At 33.8% G+C, this 18,666-nt stretch overlaps 1 protein-coding gene across 3 annotated transcripts in view; it reads right to left on the reverse strand.

Annotated features, from left to right (window-relative positions):
• SNTG1 (syntrophin gamma 1) overlaps window positions 1-18,666 on the reverse strand; it is a 318,307-nt gene that overhangs the window by 124,437 nt on the left and 175,204 nt on the right. For 2 of the 3 annotated variants that reach the window (XM_039703012.1, XM_039703010.1), the window contains exons 4-7: window positions 13,758-13,814; window positions 7,648-7,705; window positions 5,275-5,318; window positions 5,126-5,167 (exon numbers count right to left, since the gene is read on the reverse strand). In XM_039703012.1, the coding sequence (XP_039558946.1) occupies window positions 5,126-5,167; window positions 5,275-5,318; window positions 7,648-7,705; window positions 13,758-13,814 (201 nt within the window). The remainder of the gene's footprint in view (window positions 1-5,125; window positions 5,168-5,274; window positions 5,319-7,647; window positions 7,706-13,757; window positions 13,815-18,666) is intronic. The other variant, XM_039703013.1, reaches the window with a different exon arrangement.

Below are 18,666 nucleotides of genomic sequence, written 5' to 3' on the forward strand. Positions count from 1 at the left end.
GAAACAGGCTATTTACAGCTGCTAGGATATTTTCCACTTGATAGCCACTTATTTCAAATGAGTGCTGAAATATTTGACAGATTATGCTCAAATTCAATGAGCATTAGAATATTCAATAACAGGTATTTTCACTAATTATGCTGGGATAGCTAAGGCGACATCAGTTTACTCCTATTGTTATTATTATTTTTATTATTACTCAAGTCTTAGATACAAAACAGCAGCTGTATGGAAAGAGTAAGTATTAGATTTCCAGAAAGTTTTCATTTCACTTTTAAATTCAGAAGTTAAAGACTGCAGATTGATTATAGTCTTAGAAGCACCGACTGTGCAGCTTCCACATTTAGAGTCGCCACTCTGTCTAGAGGGAAAAGGATTAAATGGCTGTGCCATGAGTTATAAAGTACAGGTTCTCTGCAATGTGAGAAAGTTGTAGTCTGTGTTTGTGGGTTGCTGTTATCACTTCATGAAACTGCAAAGTATTAATGCAGAGGTACTTTTCTATAACAGATTGAGAAGTACTTAATAAAATTCAGAGAGCTAAACCCGATAATAGTCTAGGTCTCTGTTTCATAGTTAAGGAAACAAAGGTAAGACAAAAGCATAATTTACCAAAAGACACATCTGCAAGGTCAAGTTGGAGTAAGTATTCAGATAATTTGGTTTCCTGCCTTAAAAATACAATATGCTCATTCTTCTGCTTAAAAACATTTACGAGCAACATAGCCAAAACTATTAATAATGAGTTTTAAAAATCAGTTTTAATGAAACCATAGTTTTAAAGAGAAAAGCCAGAGTAAAAGTTTCATTAGCTGCAGATGATTGCAGTTAAACAGCAACAACCCCTGCACTGCCACTTTCACAGTACATAAATGACTCATGGACAGTCAGCACAATTACAGTCCTGCTGTGAATGCTGAGAAAAGGGGGAAGCTAAAGATTCAATGCAGTGCACGAGGACATCTCACATCAGGTCATTCTTCTAGAAAAAATGGTGTCTTGTGCAAAATGCATGCAGTGGCTGAATTGAACCACAGTGCTACATATTGTAGTTTCCTTTACAAAAAGTCCACCAAAGCTACCTGTGACTAAATGAGCTTTTCCTGTTACTTTTCAAGGAATGCCCAAATGCCACATTAACTGACACATGCGAGCTGTCATTTTTCATTTGAAACATTCCCTGGATGTTCCCCAAATAGAAGAAATAAGAAATTCGTATCCATAGTAATTTAATTCCTTCTAGTCCCTAAGAAAAAACCCATATGCTAAGATCCAAAGAGATATATAACCACAGTTATTGATACCATCTGAGAAGTTTCATTCACAACATTAAGAAGAGAGAAAATCTTAAACATATCAGCCTTCATTCAACTACAATTCTACCTTGGCTTTAGATGATTCGGTGCACTACAACCCTGAATAGTAGATCCAACACAAGGTTTTTGGTAGTATCCAACTGAACTGGCATACTCTCCTACTCCTAGCCACTCACAAGTGGCTCAAGGGCCTCTCACTCTCTCCCAAAATCTTATCCATTTTTAGTGACATAGTGCCTAGACCCAGAACCACCAAAAACATCCATAAACCATATTATGTTGGTGCTTATATAGCTACCTTTATGTTTGGACAATAAATGGAGGTAAAAGTTAGAATGCAGAAATACACAAATACATTCATTTACATCCTTAAGAATAATCATATCTCTTACAGTGGATAACCACATCCACTAGGTGTGTGCACTGACAAGCTATACATTTTTAGACCTTATTAATTAGACAGAAGCCAAAACTCATACGTCTGTCTGTGAATAATCCTAATTTCAGATTTTAAAAATTCTTGTTGAAAAATGTAAAGGAGAGTCTACTGAAAAAGGAATAATTAAAACAACCTGAGTAAACAGAGCATCAAGTCATGTATTTAAACAGATACAATGGACTCTTCTTCTATACACAAGTTCATATTGCATTTTTGGACTAAAACTGCCAGTTTGAGAGATGCTGAGAGATATTTTTTATGACAAATTGCTAGTTTATTTTTTTTCTGCAGCCTCCTCCTGTACTGACCACTTCACCAGAGAGACTATGTCTTTACTTTACCACATCTCAGCACTACAACTGAAGCAATGTTATGCTGTACTCAGCTGGGGCTCTTTACAATCCAAGAGAAACAACAAGCTGACAGTCAGTCTTTGATAGAAAGTCATCATGTGCTTTCATGGTGTGAACAAGATTTTCACCTTCTACAAGAAGAAAACTAAGCTCTAGATGAAGTGATTCAGCTAAAGCAAAATAAAATAATCAGAAAGGAACTATGTAAAGGCTTCCAGTAAGGTACTCTAAGAACTGACTAAACCTACCTATCTAGGTTTATCAGAGTCTATTAATCCATCTATCTTTCTTTCTATGTATGTATGTATCTATCTATATCAAAAATAATGAAAGACAATACAGACAACAGAGTGCCCACAATGTTAACTGAGATCACTGTACATCGGGGAAAGAGTCTCCCTGCTATGGAAGATGCCATGAGTTTGATTGAACTACTTAATTTTGAAACTCAAATCACTTTATATACATAGTGTGGTTATCAGTAAAGCAAGATGAAATACCAGGGTTGACTACTCATCAGTTTCCTACAATAGGCTGCAGTGAATTTTTTCACTGCAGAGCTATGAAGATATGACATATGCTTAAAAAGTTTCCAGAAGCAGCAACACATTTCGCATGTGGGAAAAGAATGAATGATCATCACAGTCACACTGTAGATACAAATCTGAATTTTTAACAGGTATCTTCAGCATTACCCACTGAAAAAATTACCCACTGATTTACAATGAATATTTTCTAAGACATTAAGACAACCCAAACACTACATAACATTGTACCTGCTAAGCCTTAATTAGGTACAGAAAAAATCAGAAGGAAACAAAACTACGAGTTCAGGTGTCCTGCAGAGCCATTGCAAAAGAGCCTAGATGCTGTAAGGATTGAAAATTAAGTTTCAGCTCCTGTTCAACTCCCTGCTGCAAGCCAGTAGGCTCCACACACTTCTGTTTACTCTATATTACCTTGAGATTAGAGCTACAGATCCTGTATTTGATAAAGACCCCACAGGACAGAAGTCCAAGATCAACTCAAGCTGCAAAGGACGTGCTGCAGACAAAACCCTCCCTGCCACTCCTGCTGGCACACCAGTGCATGTACTTTTACTGAGGGCTAAGCCTAAACTCACAGGTTACCACACAATGCAGAACCACATATATTACCATTATTGCAGCTTTAAAAGAAATTTACTCCATAAACACGTAGCATACAACAGTGAATGTTTCTGAAAAAAAATAGATTATCAGAGTTCATTTACTTTGAATTTTTTATTTACATTATATATCTATAACTCTTATGTATATTTTATTTTATAAAATGTCATCTGGACATTTCATCCTATTTAAATATTAGTCAATATTTGCTATTAAATATTTAAAATATTCTAATTAAAATAAGGATTTAATTAAAAATTCTTTGCTTTTTAAATTCCTAAACCATTTGCAAATACATAAATGTACACTCAAAACTGGTAAGATACTATTTTTTAATTCATAGAGAATTATCTACAAGGAGTTTAAGAAACAGATTATGTTAGATAAATAAGGTATAAATCAAAATTTAACACAATAACACTTGCTACTCTATGTCAATCTCCCCTTTCAGCTTTTCCAAAACCTCTTTGCTTCCTGTGAATGGGTTTCAACCTTATGATAAACACCCAGCAGATTTATGTATCATTTTGAGGGTTTAGAGAATGTCTCAGAAAACAAAATACTGATGTCCTAATTTTCAATCTACATTCAAGTGTACAAGGCTACTTTTTTAGTAATATCTTTCTCATGTTTTCTAATTCCAACAATTAAACTCTAACATTTAAATCCCACTGAGAGATTTGCCATATTAATGCATATTAAACAAGTCAACTGTGGTAAACTTATAAAATATTTACAACCTAATCATTGTAGCACAGACAAAACCTAAAGGCAATATAAATACAACTACTAGCCAGTGTATACAGAAGGGGGTATGATGAGGGCTCTGAAGAATGAAACAGGATTTTCAGTAGATTTCCACATGGAAACAAGTGTGCAAAAACAGAAGAATAGTGCAGTGATCTAATCTTTCAGACTGCACTCAACTTTATCACAACTTTATCTATATTAACTCCTGCTTTCTATACCTGAACAGCACATGTTCTGTGATCTGTCACAGAGCAGAATGCTGGATGAAATGCAAGGAGTGTCCTTGAATTGGAAAACAGAGCAGAATGCTGGATGAAATGCAAGGATTGGAAATGAGTCAGACAGAGAAGCCTACAAGTATGTCAGTACTAAGTTATTTTAAAAACACAGGTACAAATTCTATGGATCTAAACGGGATTCAAAAGTACTTTCTTTGGTAATCTTTGAATTTCTGACATTGTTTTCTGAAATAAAGGGTTTTCTGCTTCTGAAAATATTTAAGAGTCAAAAAAATATATGGCTAAAGTACATGATACATTTAGCAAAGCTGATTGACCAGTGGAACCGGCCTACTACAGACCTCTCAAACATTTCTTCTAAAGAAGAAATTGACTTAATAAAATTTTACTTCATACCCAAAATTATAGCATCTTAACTAAAGGAGAAGAGCACCCTCACAAGGAACAGCCAGAGGATGAGTAGCAGATGAATAGTTTTCTCTCATTTTTAAATAGGATTAAAAGTAACCAAACAACAAATCTCCAACATAGTGCAAATTACAGCTGTTGAAATTAAAATGACCCCACACAGCCAGAAAGGTGTAGCACTGCTGAAATTTGACAGCTACTAGCTGGAAGAAGTAATGCTGGAATTTGTACAGCTCAAATCTTCATAATAAAACAATCACCTTTAATATAGAAAAGCCTATCTGAGAAGAGCAATTACACAGATTTAGAAAGAGAAGATTGCACTTTGTTGCTTGTCATGTTAGAAGGTACAGGCATATTTGTTTAGGAATAACAATAAAACAGCTGATGCCACTGCACTGCTATCAGCATACACTGTCATTTCAGCAACTACAAAAGACAAAAAAGTAGACTAAAAAACAGAAAAGCTCACCACTTCTTCATGCCTGCATTTTCTCACATTAATTCCATTAATCTGTTATTAAAAAGATAAAGAGAAGACTTACTCTACATTTCATAAGCATAGATTTCATTTCACTTTTCTAGAAAAATAAAGCCAAAATAATTTGCAGTTTTACTCACCTGTAGAATTGCATCTCCTATAAAGAGCAAACCTGAAAGTTCCGCTGAAAACAGAAAGCATATTTTTCACTGACTTTGTACATAACATCAAACATTTTGTGTACAAGAATTTTTATTGAATTTAATGTTTTTGCATAATCTTTAAAATTTCAAACAAAAACATAATAAAAACCCCAACATAAAATTTCCAAATAAATTACTTTATTTTCTTGTTTAAACCCAAAATACTTATGTATCAGTGTTACAATAAAAGACGCTATTCAGCCCAATCACACGACTATGAAACTTCATCCATCAGTCACTAGCACCTTTCAGGCCATTCTGGTAAGGTGGGGCATATTTTTCTGAATAGAAGATGACTGCAGGACTGGGTCTTATTTGCCTGTGAGAGATAATTTCTTACAAAGAGAAAGCAACATGTCCAGAGACACTTATGAATAACAAATTTAATTTTTAGGTTTTTACCAAAGATAAAGGACCCTTTAGATCTTGCATCTTTGATAAACTCTGATAAATAACAGGGACTATTAATTCTGGATAACCCTACATATGCTGAAGAGCTAGAAAATCAATATATTGTAAAAAAATCACCAGCCAAACTGTGATTTTAAAAACAAAGCTGCATCACAAAACTTTTATAAAATCTGGTTCTACACTTCCGTTTTAAACACTGTGTTCCATTTCAGAGCTATCTCATTCAAATACACCTTATAAGCATACCAGAAATATAACAAAGATTATTTGTCTGTAAAGGGATAAATAACCTTTCAGAACATGAACATGAGAACTAAGGGATATTAAGATATTACATGTAATTATTACCTACAGTACTCCATATCAACATAGAAGATACCGTTGGGAAAAAACTAGTATCGGATTTGGTCCCAAAACTTTACTTATTTACATGAGCTGCAAAAATGGAATCAATATTGATGTAAATTATGATACTTAAGTCCTTGTTTGATGGAATGGTCCTATTAGTTATATTTAACAATGGATGGTTAAATTATTGCAGGACAGACATTCTGATTTATTTTGAGGCATTTTCTCTATCAAAGTTCTCTAGTCCAGGAACACAGCATGACACTTTCTACATCTCAAGACAGCAATCTCCTACAAAAGAGATGCACCTCAAAACTAGCTCTGCAAAAATCAGCAGTGTTTTTATTGAAAGTAGTATTGGGGCTAGAAACAATGCAACAGTTACTGCAGCAAAAAAACTAATGACAGAAATAAAACTGCACTTCAGTGTGCTCAATTAAACTGAAGTATATCTTTCTTATTTTTCCTGCAGTGCTTAATAGCATTTTAATAGCTACTGCATATAATATATGCCACATCTTTATGTATTAGTTACATGTATATTGAAAAGACTGTAATCATAAGTATAAATTCTTAAGGTTAACCTTATTGCCTTCCTTAGGGGCTCATTCATGCTACTCCTTATTCTCCCTAACTCCAACTTTCACATATACCTTTCAGGGTTGGCTTTTGGCTCTCAATATGCTGATTCCTCCATACATCTCTATCTGAGTGGGTAAGTAAGAGACACTTTTTTTCCTACTGGCATATTTTAGTTGAGGAGAAGCTGAGTTCTGGAGTTATTGCAATACAGATGAAGGGAAATGGTTCCAAGTTTGCATTTCTGGCCTTACACAAATACATATAAACATAACAAAGATATTAAGTACACCATCTTGGAACTGGTTCACAACCTTCCTCCTTCATACTTACGCACATCTTGAGCTGTTTAACTATTCTCCATGTATCATACCAATAACTTAAAAATGTTGCCAGTTAAATCAATACAGAATTCAGCACTAGCCCCATTACGATTAAAAGTAAGTATGGCCAAAACTTTATGCAGTACTCAAAATACTCTAAATACTACCTGAGTAACCAGGTTAAAAAGTCATGTATCCTCCTGCTGTGTTACTATGATTTAAGATACAAACATTTAATTTACTACAGCTTCCAGACAATAACTACTGGGAAGTCAAAGCCACTAAATCATTGCCTTTTGTTAAATTTATTAAGCATTTTCATTCTGTCAATACTTTCCTATTTCTTTTCTATATTTTCTATTTATTTTCTAATAATCTATTTACTTTCTAATATTTTCCTGTTACTTTCCTATTTCTATTTTCTTTAAAAAAAATAGTAATTTGAAGACTTTAAAAACTATTCCAAATATCAATTCAGTACTTGTTCAGAAAAAGTTTCTGAGGAAGAGAGAGATCATAAAGATATGAGAGAGAAAAGGTTCAACAACAGTATTTGTTTAACATTGACTGAAGAATCTCAAGATTTAATACATCTTTTTCTAAAGGGAACATTAAAGTACAGTGTAATAAGCTGATACCCGATACCCACCTCTTTGTTCTTTGGAAATCTTAGAAATAACCACTGGAATATTATGTTCTGCTCCACCCTGAAAACAAAATAAATGGCAATCTTTGTCAGCCACTAAAAATATATTTTTCCTTAAAGTTCTATTTTACCCTTTCTTTAAATGCAGTTTTTAGAGACACTGAACAAATAACTCTGATTCTGCACTTCCTCTTTTTCTAATGAATATTTGACTGTGATTAATTCCTTGTTGTCTCACATAAAGAAGTTCTCAGTTGCCATCATTAGCTCAGGAAGTGAATTCAGAACTCTACCAGACTTGAAGGACATCAGTTTCTGTGAATTCTGGAGAGCCTAATGTATGAAATGTGTCCTGTAAAAGCAGAATGGACATCCAACTATAATGGCAATCACACTGTGACCACTTAGTTTTCATGCTGGCAAGGAGGTAAACAAAAGCAGAAGAAAGAAGCTTTGGCCTTTTCATGTCAAAAGCAGCCTTTATTTGTTTCTGTCTGTCACATAAGCACAAAGAGTGAGGAAAGCAGTGGCATAAGTAATAAGGAACAGAAAAAGAAGCATTAAGAAATGGAACAGTAGGTGTTCAATAAATGGAGAGAAATAAAGGAAAACCAGATGATAGTTTCAACAGTTCAACAACAATTCAATGCTGTTGCTTCATTCAATTTAACCTGTTGGGACTGGAAATATTTATGGTGCTTAAGAACAAAGTTATAAAAATAAACCTGAAATGAAAAGGAAATTCAAAGGAAGGTAAAGGCAAAATACAGAGAGACACAAATAATTTTCCCTCTGCCAAGAGCATCAAAGCATACACTCAAATGCAAGCTGTACAAATTCAGGTCACCAGAAACCAATGTCTGCCACATTGTTGTTTCACCTAGGAATACTGGTTGAAGGTTTGCTTACTCTTCTTTTCAGCAGATAGATTTTACTTTGGAAATGATGGCTTTTTTAGGTCCAGGCACCCTGTGTCAAGTTGTGAAAAGGACTGATATAGGCATTTCAATCCCTAAGGAACAGCACACATCCCCTCTTCATGCAATATCAAAGTGTTTGAAACTGAACAGACTCCTGCACTCAACACCTCTTTCTGTCAGGGAACAAAGATTCATTTCCTCTGAAACCACAGAATGTTAAAGAGGATGAATGTTAAATAGGATAAATGTCCATTTTGGTAGTGGCTATCAATGCAAACAGCCCTAAAAACACTGAGTTTATAGGGATCTCAGTAATACTACAACAATTATACGTCTACAGGTAAAGTTCTACTGGCATTGCATAAGATAAGTGTTGACAAGCACAGAACATATTGGTATTTCTAGCACAGACTGAGTATTGACTCCATAAAAACCAGATGCTACCATCAAATTGTAGCATTATAGCTTTTTAAATATCCTTCAGTAGTTTTCACCAGAAGAACACCAACAGTAAAAGCTGGCTACTCTGCGGATAATGAGTTCAAGCTCACTAAATTCATAAGTTTTAACCTATACCCTCCAAATTTTCTAGTAACATGCAAATTTAATTTCTTAAAAATGTTTCAAACAAACAGTAAAATAACCATGTCACTTTCTTTCTAAGCTTCCAATGTTACATACATATTGCACTATCCAGGATACTTAAAGTCCAGCAAAGTGTGAGGTTTAAAACAGCCTCCCTGCCTCCTTAGATCTGAAGCTCCATTAAAGTAGGAAATTACTTTTATTACTAAGCCAGCCTGTAATGCACACAACATGATTATTCCTCTCTCACTGTATTGAGTCTACCTAAATCCATTTACACTACAGATCTGAGAAAGCTTTCACCAGTGTCCTACCCAAGGGAAATAATATCTCCTCTCACTGCATCCGATTCTGACCTGTAGGAAGGCTTCTTTTTAAATTAGTAAGAGGATATAGTGCCTGCCCTTTTAAGAAACAAAAAATCAAAACTGGAAACAGCAAATTGTTGATCAAGTATCTATACCCAGTCACTGCTAGCAATTTGTAGCAAACTGTATATTCTGCCAGTATCTTGTTGAATGCTACTTCAGGATGCCTTGCATCCTGCACTCTCCATACTTGATTCTCTGTCCTGTAGAGAAAAAAAGTGTATGCATGTCTAAAATATGGTTTTACAGTCTCAGGGGATACTCTTCTAAAGAAAACTCTGGGAACAGAGGCAACTTTTCCACTGCTTTAAATTTTCTCTTCCTCTAGTATGGACAAGTAGTTATAACCTCAGACCGGAGGATGGACAGAAATACATCAAATAGTGGTGTTGAAGACTTAATGGCTCAGACCTCTGCCAGACTCTAACAAGGATCTTTGTCAAGCAAATTTTCTTTGTCATTTTTCCTTAAGCAGAGATAAACCTGGAATGACAGCAGCTTCCCCCCTGTGGAGGTGGTCCTGCTAGAAGGGGCAGAGGAAGCTCTAATCACTGGCAGCTCTTTGAAGGTCACTGTCCTGAATGTTGGACACTGCTGGTGAGAGGTCACCCACACCTCCTTGCAAAGTGTCACATGACACTCTCCTAAAAATTTTTTTCTTATCCCAGTTTTTATGTGTGAGGGTTTTTTTTTCAGAAGTTTTTGACATATGAAAAATAGGGCAATTGAAAGTAGTTACTTTTATTGAAAAAGGCTGGGGGTTTTTGGTTCTAAGTATAACAAGGAAATTAATTTTTTATCTTCTACAAAAAAACATTTACAAAAGATCAGACCAATTGTTGGACTTTACCATCACCAGAGTTAGACAATGTAGGGGACTAGGAGTTGATACTAAAAAGATGCATTTCCACCAACAAAAATAGCTTTAAGGTCTTTGGACACTGAATTTTTTGATTGAGTTAAATTGGGAAAGTAAAACTGAACCTCAGAAGACCTCTGATGCTGTTCATCATTTTAAAAGAACAATCAAAACAGAAGCAGAATAATGGCAATGTACTGAGTCCTGGTAGCCAGAAGTCAGACTATAACCAAAAACCTTAATTTGTTTAATGAACTATCAATTTTGTTACCTATTTCTTCAGGAACACTACACTCCAATTAGAGAAAAACAGGATGTTCTTTCTGAAATCATACACTGAGCAGCCTCTTTTGTCAAGGCTCTGCATCTCAAACTTGCCAGAGATGTGATAAATTACTGAAATACTACACTTCCCAAATTCTGTATCGATATCCATAGCTATTTCTTCACAAACAAACATTTAACAGGAGTATTCAGAAGAGAGAAAATAATTCCTTCAGAAGAGTGTAAATCAGAGCAGGTCTGCTTCAAGTTCAATCAGTTTCACCACTAATTTCAGCTAAAACATACAGGCAAACACCAGGTTTTCAAATCCTAAAAGAGTGGATTCTAATCTATTTCTTAAAGGGCTGAAGTTTACGTCTTGGACAAAAGTCAACTCTAGAGTCAGAGTTTTTCTTAAGCAGTTAACTGAATCTATGATTTTTACAAATATAGTTGGAATACCCAGGTTATAAGAGAAGAGTTATGTTTATGTACCTCATAGACAGATAAAACAAAAATAGAGTTTAATTTTGGAATTATTAGGAATTTGTTCTCTGCTCTTCAGAAAAAGAAGAATTCCAAGGGTTCAAAATCCTTGCAGTGGGATAAGACATTTTAAAAATTTATTCAAGAGAAAGTTGAAAGGTGACATTTTCATGTGAGTTTTCTGGCAGGAAATGGATGTTTTAAGTTAGTAGAAAAGAAATGTGATAATGCCCCAGACCTGATAGCTGAAACTAGGCAAATTCATAACCAAGCCCAAGCAAGTATTCTAAAGTGAGTGTCATTAATCACTGTATTGCTGTAATTAACACCTCAGATAAACAACGTCCTCTGACATACAACACAGCCAGGAAGTAAGTCCTCAAATAACCCCTACCTTCAATTAGTCTGGGAGTAGTAAGAAACAGAAACTACTGTAGTTCAAGGGAAGTTACTGACAAAAGGAGGAGAGCTCTCAGTGCTTCTCACTCCTTCAGGGTGACTTGTACACCTCTACTTTCTGGCAAAAATTCAAAATAATTACATTTCTGTTTAAAATTATCAACAAATATAAGATTCTTTATTACAGTTCAGGAATCTTAAAAAACAAAACAAAAACACATCAGCAAAATTGTATTCATCAGCAAGAAGCAAACCCTGACTGAATTTTAAATAGAAAACTGGCACCTTTCAGAATGTTTGGAACTGACATGTCATTTCATGCCATAAATAAAAAGTTTATTTCAGTGAGTCTTCATAAAGTTTGCCTCCTAAACTAAAAAAGAAAAATTACTGTAAGTTCCCATTCTAAGTTGTTTCTTACACTAGTTTAAAATTATAATACAATTTATTAATTTTTTTTAGATTGTGTTGGCTATCCAAATGCTTGTCCATCTTTGTGAGAATGTGGAACTACTAATATGAGGATCTAGCAGAAAAGGTCCCACAAACATTAATTTTTTTCTAAAAAATAACTAATTTTAAAGTAATAAATCACAATACCTGAAACATATGAACAGAACATCTCAGACCACAGTATTCAACTTTTCAGTTTCATTATCTAATCTATGTTGCCCAAGCAAGTCTGAGTTTCCTTTTTTTAAAGAGGACTCTTTGCTCTTTAATAACATTTTTGAAGGGATTTCATCACCCGACTGCTAGTTATTTAAAAAAATTAAAATTGTCTATTCACACTTGACTTTATGTATCTTTACTTTTCCAATACTTTGGTTAATTTTGATCAAAATATCTATGATATAAAATAATCATAGAAAATATTTTGCTCTAAAAAGTTAAGAACTATATTAATTTTAAGAAAGACCATTGCACATTCTCTACTTAATTTATATTTCTAAATGATGTTTTATTTTATGCAATGTACATAATACTTAAATAATGTGATCTTGAGATTGTCAGTGATGTTAATTTTAAATGATAACTCATTATAAAGTATATGTAAAATGAAGTTTGCCAACTTTTGAGATTTGCTCTACAATTATCTGAAGTCCTTACTGTAACCAGTTATTTCTTAGCAGCATTTAAATAAACCCTCATTCACCCATATACTTGATTTTACACTCATTTTACATTCATTAATTCATCATTATTCAGTGTACTGTAACCTATAATGATACTGGAGGAAAAAACCCTTAAATATTGTTGACCAAACTGATGAGGAACTTTGGTGACAAAATAGCAATTAAGTTTTCCTTGAACAGAGATCTTCATGGGTCAACAAGATAACAGCAAGTGCACTGAGACATTTTTAAAAATTAATACTTCTATTCAGTCATATTCTTATCAATGACAACACAAATGCACATTAATCCTTCTTATGAGTCACTTATAAGGTCAGTTCTAGCAGATGTCATAGGAAAATCTATACTTTCACTTTATATGCATAATTTAGGCTGCTTTGCATTCATGTGAAGTACACTTTATTTTTTCCATTGCTATCTTGAGACTGAGAACTGCTGTGTTTAGAAGATAAAATTAATCTTGTGTTGTCTACACTCAGACTCAAAGCTAAGGTAAAGTTTTCAAACTCATAGGTTATAATGACAAAAATTATTAACCCTTCCTTCCTCTCCTAAAAAGGATCACCTACACTTGTATATGTTCTTAAATCTTACTGAGAAAAGCAAAACTACAGTAACGTGACAAATTGCTGTCTGGGTCTGATCTACAGAAAAATAAACAATACAAGCACGCAATAACACTTTCTGTCCCACTAATGAATGGCAATGAATTAATGTGATATTCTTTGTAGCAGAATTGATGATGGACTTATTGGCTGTTCCTTGTTCCTGCCACTGTAATTTAGCATTCATTAATAACTATTTAAATTAGAGAGAAGCCGAACAAGTACAGTCTATAAAGTTAAAAACGCTTCTCAACTCTTACATCAAACCTTATTACAGAGTTGGTCAGCCTGAATTTTAAGGGGATGGGTGCCTTCCTTCCATATTGCAGCATAGTTCTGGTCACCTGCTGTAACAGCATCTAACATACAAGAATATGTTTCCTGTCTTGTTTCTAGTCTAGAACAGTTTGCACTCATTAACAGTAACATGGATTATATAAAAATATACAATTTGTGTGATATGCAATAAATAGACCAAAATATCATCTTACCTTTATACTTAATCCAAATCCTCCTACAGTCTGTCTTCTAATTGTTACTGTTCTTTCCTGGAAAAAAGAAATCAAGTTTTGCTAGATTTAATGTCTCCTGCAAAAACAACTAAATTCTAACTTCAGGAAGTTTTTTCAACATTGATTTTTGTTGTTTTTATGAAGTTCTGAGCTCCTGAACTGAAAATCCCATGAAACCTATGACCCACAGGACAAACACAAAGCCTGGAAGGGAAGAAGAAATCCCGCCTCAAAAAACAAATCCCCAAAAAAATCATTTGTTCAATTCACACCATCCTAGCAAGTACTGCAACACATAAAAACCAGAACTTTGGAGCTGGACAATTATGACACAACACACACATTTCAGAGGTTAAGGCCTTGACGAGTCCTAAATTGGTCTCACCTGCAGGTTGATCACTACATGTTGAAGTACTCACACTGCACTCCTGCAGTGCATTTCCCAATTCAGTTTCATCTGTAAGCAAAACAACTTGTGCATGCCAAGACCACTCATTGGTGTTAACCAAAGCTTAACAAGTGCACACATTGCATGAATTCATTTCAAAGCACAGTAATGATCCAAATTAGAAAAACCAACCAACCAAAAAAAAAAAACAAAACCCAAAAACCACAACCACCAAACTGTTGATCTCAGAGCAACAGTTTATAAATCATAATCCATAACCTACAATTATTAAAAATAGCCCATCTTTTTTCGTTTATTGCTTGTCTAAAAATTTGTGCTGTAAAAACTGTCAGCTACTATCTGACTCAGATATGAGCATTTACAAAGACTTTTTTGATTTTTTTCCTACTCTGTCTGTTGGCCTTACAACTACAGATCATTTAGAATTAGTACATTTAAGTAGTGATAAAAAGAATGTATTAGCAGATATACCATATATCCAGAGTAAAATATATCAATTTTATAGATTTCTGAATGTCCTCTACAGGTGGTCTAGATTTTATACTCATTTAATTACCTATTTTTCTATTGCATGGCATAAGTCTGCATGTATGCTACATTTAACTACATTTATTTCAGCACAATCAGCATAGATTGTCAGTATCAGTAAGATTTGAATAGATCATCAGGAATATAGCAGGGACAGAAAGGATGAAATACATACAGATGTATGTTTTTATTCCTTACTTCATTTACAGAATGAAAATAAAGGAGGTACCACATAACAGTTTTGGAAAACTGTTATTTCAGAAATTTGGTGAAAATCAAGTCACTTTGTTTCTTTTTTCACATTTGTGACAAATATGAACTGTGGAAAGAGCAAGTGTAAACTCATCCAATGTTTTGGACTGAAAGACAAAATGGATTGCCTAAAACGAGACTACCATTTATTAATTTAGGCTAAAGCTTACAAAATATAAAATGCATGCAAACATTTATTCAAAAAAAAAAGATATATAATTTGCTGTTAAATAGGCAAGCATTTCAATTTTTATTTTTAACATAAACCTCTAAAAATGAACTTTCATAATGCAGTTCCCACAGATTGGGTTCAGGACACAGACTGTACTTAGAAAACCTTTTGTCTGTCACAGTATAAAACACAGGTGACGGTGCTGACAATATATTCAGGATAAACCAATATAGGCCACAGTCTCATGTGAGGTATAAGTTGAGTTACATAAACGAACAGAAAACACTCAGCTGTGGCTCCACTGGGAGCTATATTTTTCTTGTTAACTTTATCTTGTTTCCACCTCCAGCTTGTGCTGAACATGGAGTTAAGAACATGAACTTGACTTGTACACTCCAGTCAATATATTCTGTTATTTTTTTGTTATACATGCTCAAATCAAATAGAACACACTTGTGCTAAGATGACATTGAAAAACAGCAACCTTTCACTAAACTGGCTTGAACTGGCTGGTGTTACATCAACCATGGATGGAATAATAGACAACACATGGATTAAATTTCAAACAAAGTAATATTCTCAGTGAAAAACATGTAACTTCATAAAATTTGTAGTTCATGATATGTCAGTAGTCACTGTAAATACTGGCATCTGAACATATTCGAAGCTGAAGCCACATTTTTTAAAAACCTAATAGAAAACTGTACTGAAGAATATTTCTGTCCTTCTTGTCTTTCTTAAGACATACTTAAGTACCCATAGAAAAGTACCCACAAAAAAGAGTAAATAAAATATACTTTTTGTTTTTCACTCAAGCAAAGGCAGAATCAAGATAGTCCTAAAAACACTTGATCCAGGGTATTCTGTGAGTTTGCCAGTACTGTCTGACAGAAAACTAGAAAGATTTCACATTGGAGTTCAGCATTACTTTATGTGAAAAAAAAAAAAGTCATGGTAGCATGGAAGATTTCTAAATAGGCAAAACAGTATAGAAGTAAGTTAGGAAACCAGAAAAATTTCAAGACACTTTTTCAGCACAACATAATTTATCAGAGGGTTTTGTCTAGTATTTTTTCTGGTTTCTTTTCTATCTCCATTGAAATTTGATCTTAAATATTTTGGGACCAGAGCGTTACTGAACTGAATTTCACTTCAAAAACATATTGCAAACTAGATTCACTTGAGTGATGTGTAATGTGCAGGGAAGGCATTTCATGGTTTTTAATCTTGGCTAACTCAACACACCTCTCAGTCTTACAATAAAGAAATAATACTTTGCTTATTTGCAGAATTATGTTTTGTTTACATCAAGTTAGCTAACAATAACAAACATGCAAATGACCTTCAAAAGTACAAATCAGAATTACATACAAGCTGTGTATTTCCTTAGTAAACCATCAATAACCCCCTAGTCTGCAATTTAAAACCCCATATAAAGCTTATAGTGAAACTGCTTTTCCGGAACATTTAGAAGCATCAGACATTTCGTACACCTGAATTTTGGTCTGGGATAAAGCCCCAGCTCTAATCAGCCATTGGTCAATGCAAGTTTCTTTTTGTAATCGATAAAGAAAAATAAAGACATCCCGTCCTGTCAGCTCAAAGCAGGTATCCAAATTAGGTATTAATCAACTTCCAGTATAGAGGCAGAATGTCAAATTTAGCTTGAAAAAGATAAATCCCTTTCTTTTGACTTACAAAATTACTTGAATCAGTATTTTGGTGATAAATACTTGCTTTGAAATGTTTTGGCAGAAAACTCCTTTGTCTAAGTAAGTTTTACTTTTTGATTTGCACATGACTTATTTTATGTAACCCTCAAAAACCCCAAACCAAGCTTAACTTTCAGTGCCATTTTCAGCCCTGGGGAATGGAATATACCTTGTCAGCAAAGCAATATATTTTTATGTAAAGCATTTTTATTATAATGATTAATGCACAAAAGAAATTTAACCAGAAATCTGAAGCAAATTGTTTTGTTCTGATGCCTTTAATTAGCATTTCAAGTGAACAATAACAATAATAAAATGCTTTTCTCTGGTCTAATAGCTTTAAGTTCTTAAAAAGATTTGTAACTATTCATTAATAAAACACAGCAAGAACTCTGGAGGCAAAAAATTTTGTACAAGCGACAAAGTATTCTAAGTATCCTGACTGACTATTTGTGTTGTTCAGGTTAAAAATACTGATGTTCTATTAATTGCCAATTAATATTTTTATGTTCTATTGATTCTCTATTAGTATTTTATCAATTTCTATTGATTCTCTATTAATATCTTTTTGCATCACATTATAGTCTATGATTGAATTTGCAGTGGTTTTGCAAATTCCAACAGTAACTTCATCTCAAGTTTACAAAATAAAACTTGGCTGAGATGAAAAATACTTAGTTCTCTATCAAAAGCGTACAAAGCATTCTGTGAGCTTGTAATTCCATTTTCACATTTGTTATCTACATTATACGAAACAGAAGGAAGGTTAGAGCTCCTAGGACTCTTAAAAGCAAGATTCAGAGTAGTGTTCTTGCTGTTTCCTGGACAGAACAAAAGTGGTTATCATTTTATTGAAAAACACAAAGCTGCTGCCATGCTGTCAGCATTTTCCATGTGACTCAGAAAATTGACTGGAAAGGACAGCAAAGAGTTTTGCCAAAAAAAAAAAATCTTCCTCAGAGCTATGCAGTAAAAGAGAAACAATGTTTTTGAAGCTTTCATTAAAGAGCTACTAAAATTTCTTAAAATCCATATGATCTTCTGGGGAAACAAATGTCATCATAAGTAAGATCGGAAGCCATTAAAGAGCTACTAAAATTTCTTAAAATCCATATGATCTTCTGGGGAAACATAAATGTCATCATAAGTAAGATCAGAAGTGAAAAATCACCATGTGAGCACAGAGCAACAGTAAATAGTGAGGAAAGGATAACACAGAATCCTAGGTAATCATTAACTATTTATATTTAGTCAAGAGTTAATGTTATTTTTAAGTTACATCTTAGAGCACAGAAAAAATTCAAGTATTTCATACTGACTGGTGTGTGATGTAAAAGTTTATAATTACTTAACTGACTCTTAAAAAATATTTAGTTAGTAATCTTTTCAAACTATGTTGTATAACATAAAGCAGTCATCTAATGGGATCTAATAATTTAAGAATGTGTCTCTATGAAAGAAGTCAAATACATGTTGAACAAAAGGATGAAAAAACTTCAAAAATCTTCACAAAACTGAGTTAACAGCATGCGAAACTTAAATATACCATTTCTCAACCTTTTCCCCAGTGTGTGGTTATTCATCTGGTGAGTCTGGATATTTATCTTACAAGAGTAAAGGTATAAAGAATTAGTTTGCCTAGGTACAGATGGAAAACCAGACTTCTCTTTTCAGAGAATTAGAAGTGAGACCAAGGTATTTTACATAAGGAAGATGATAAAAAGCTGAAAGGTTTGCAGCACAAAAGAGGAGGTGGGGGAAAAAAGGAATAGACATGGAGAGAAATCTACAATAGTACAGTGACATGGAAAGATG

Source organism: Passer montanus, unplaced genomic scaffold, assembly GCF_014805655.1.
Source record: "Passer montanus isolate IOZ18808 unplaced genomic scaffold, ASM1480565v1 scaffold16, whole genome shotgun sequence".
Lineage (NCBI taxonomy): Eukaryota > Metazoa > Chordata > Aves > Passeriformes > Passeridae > Passer > Passer montanus.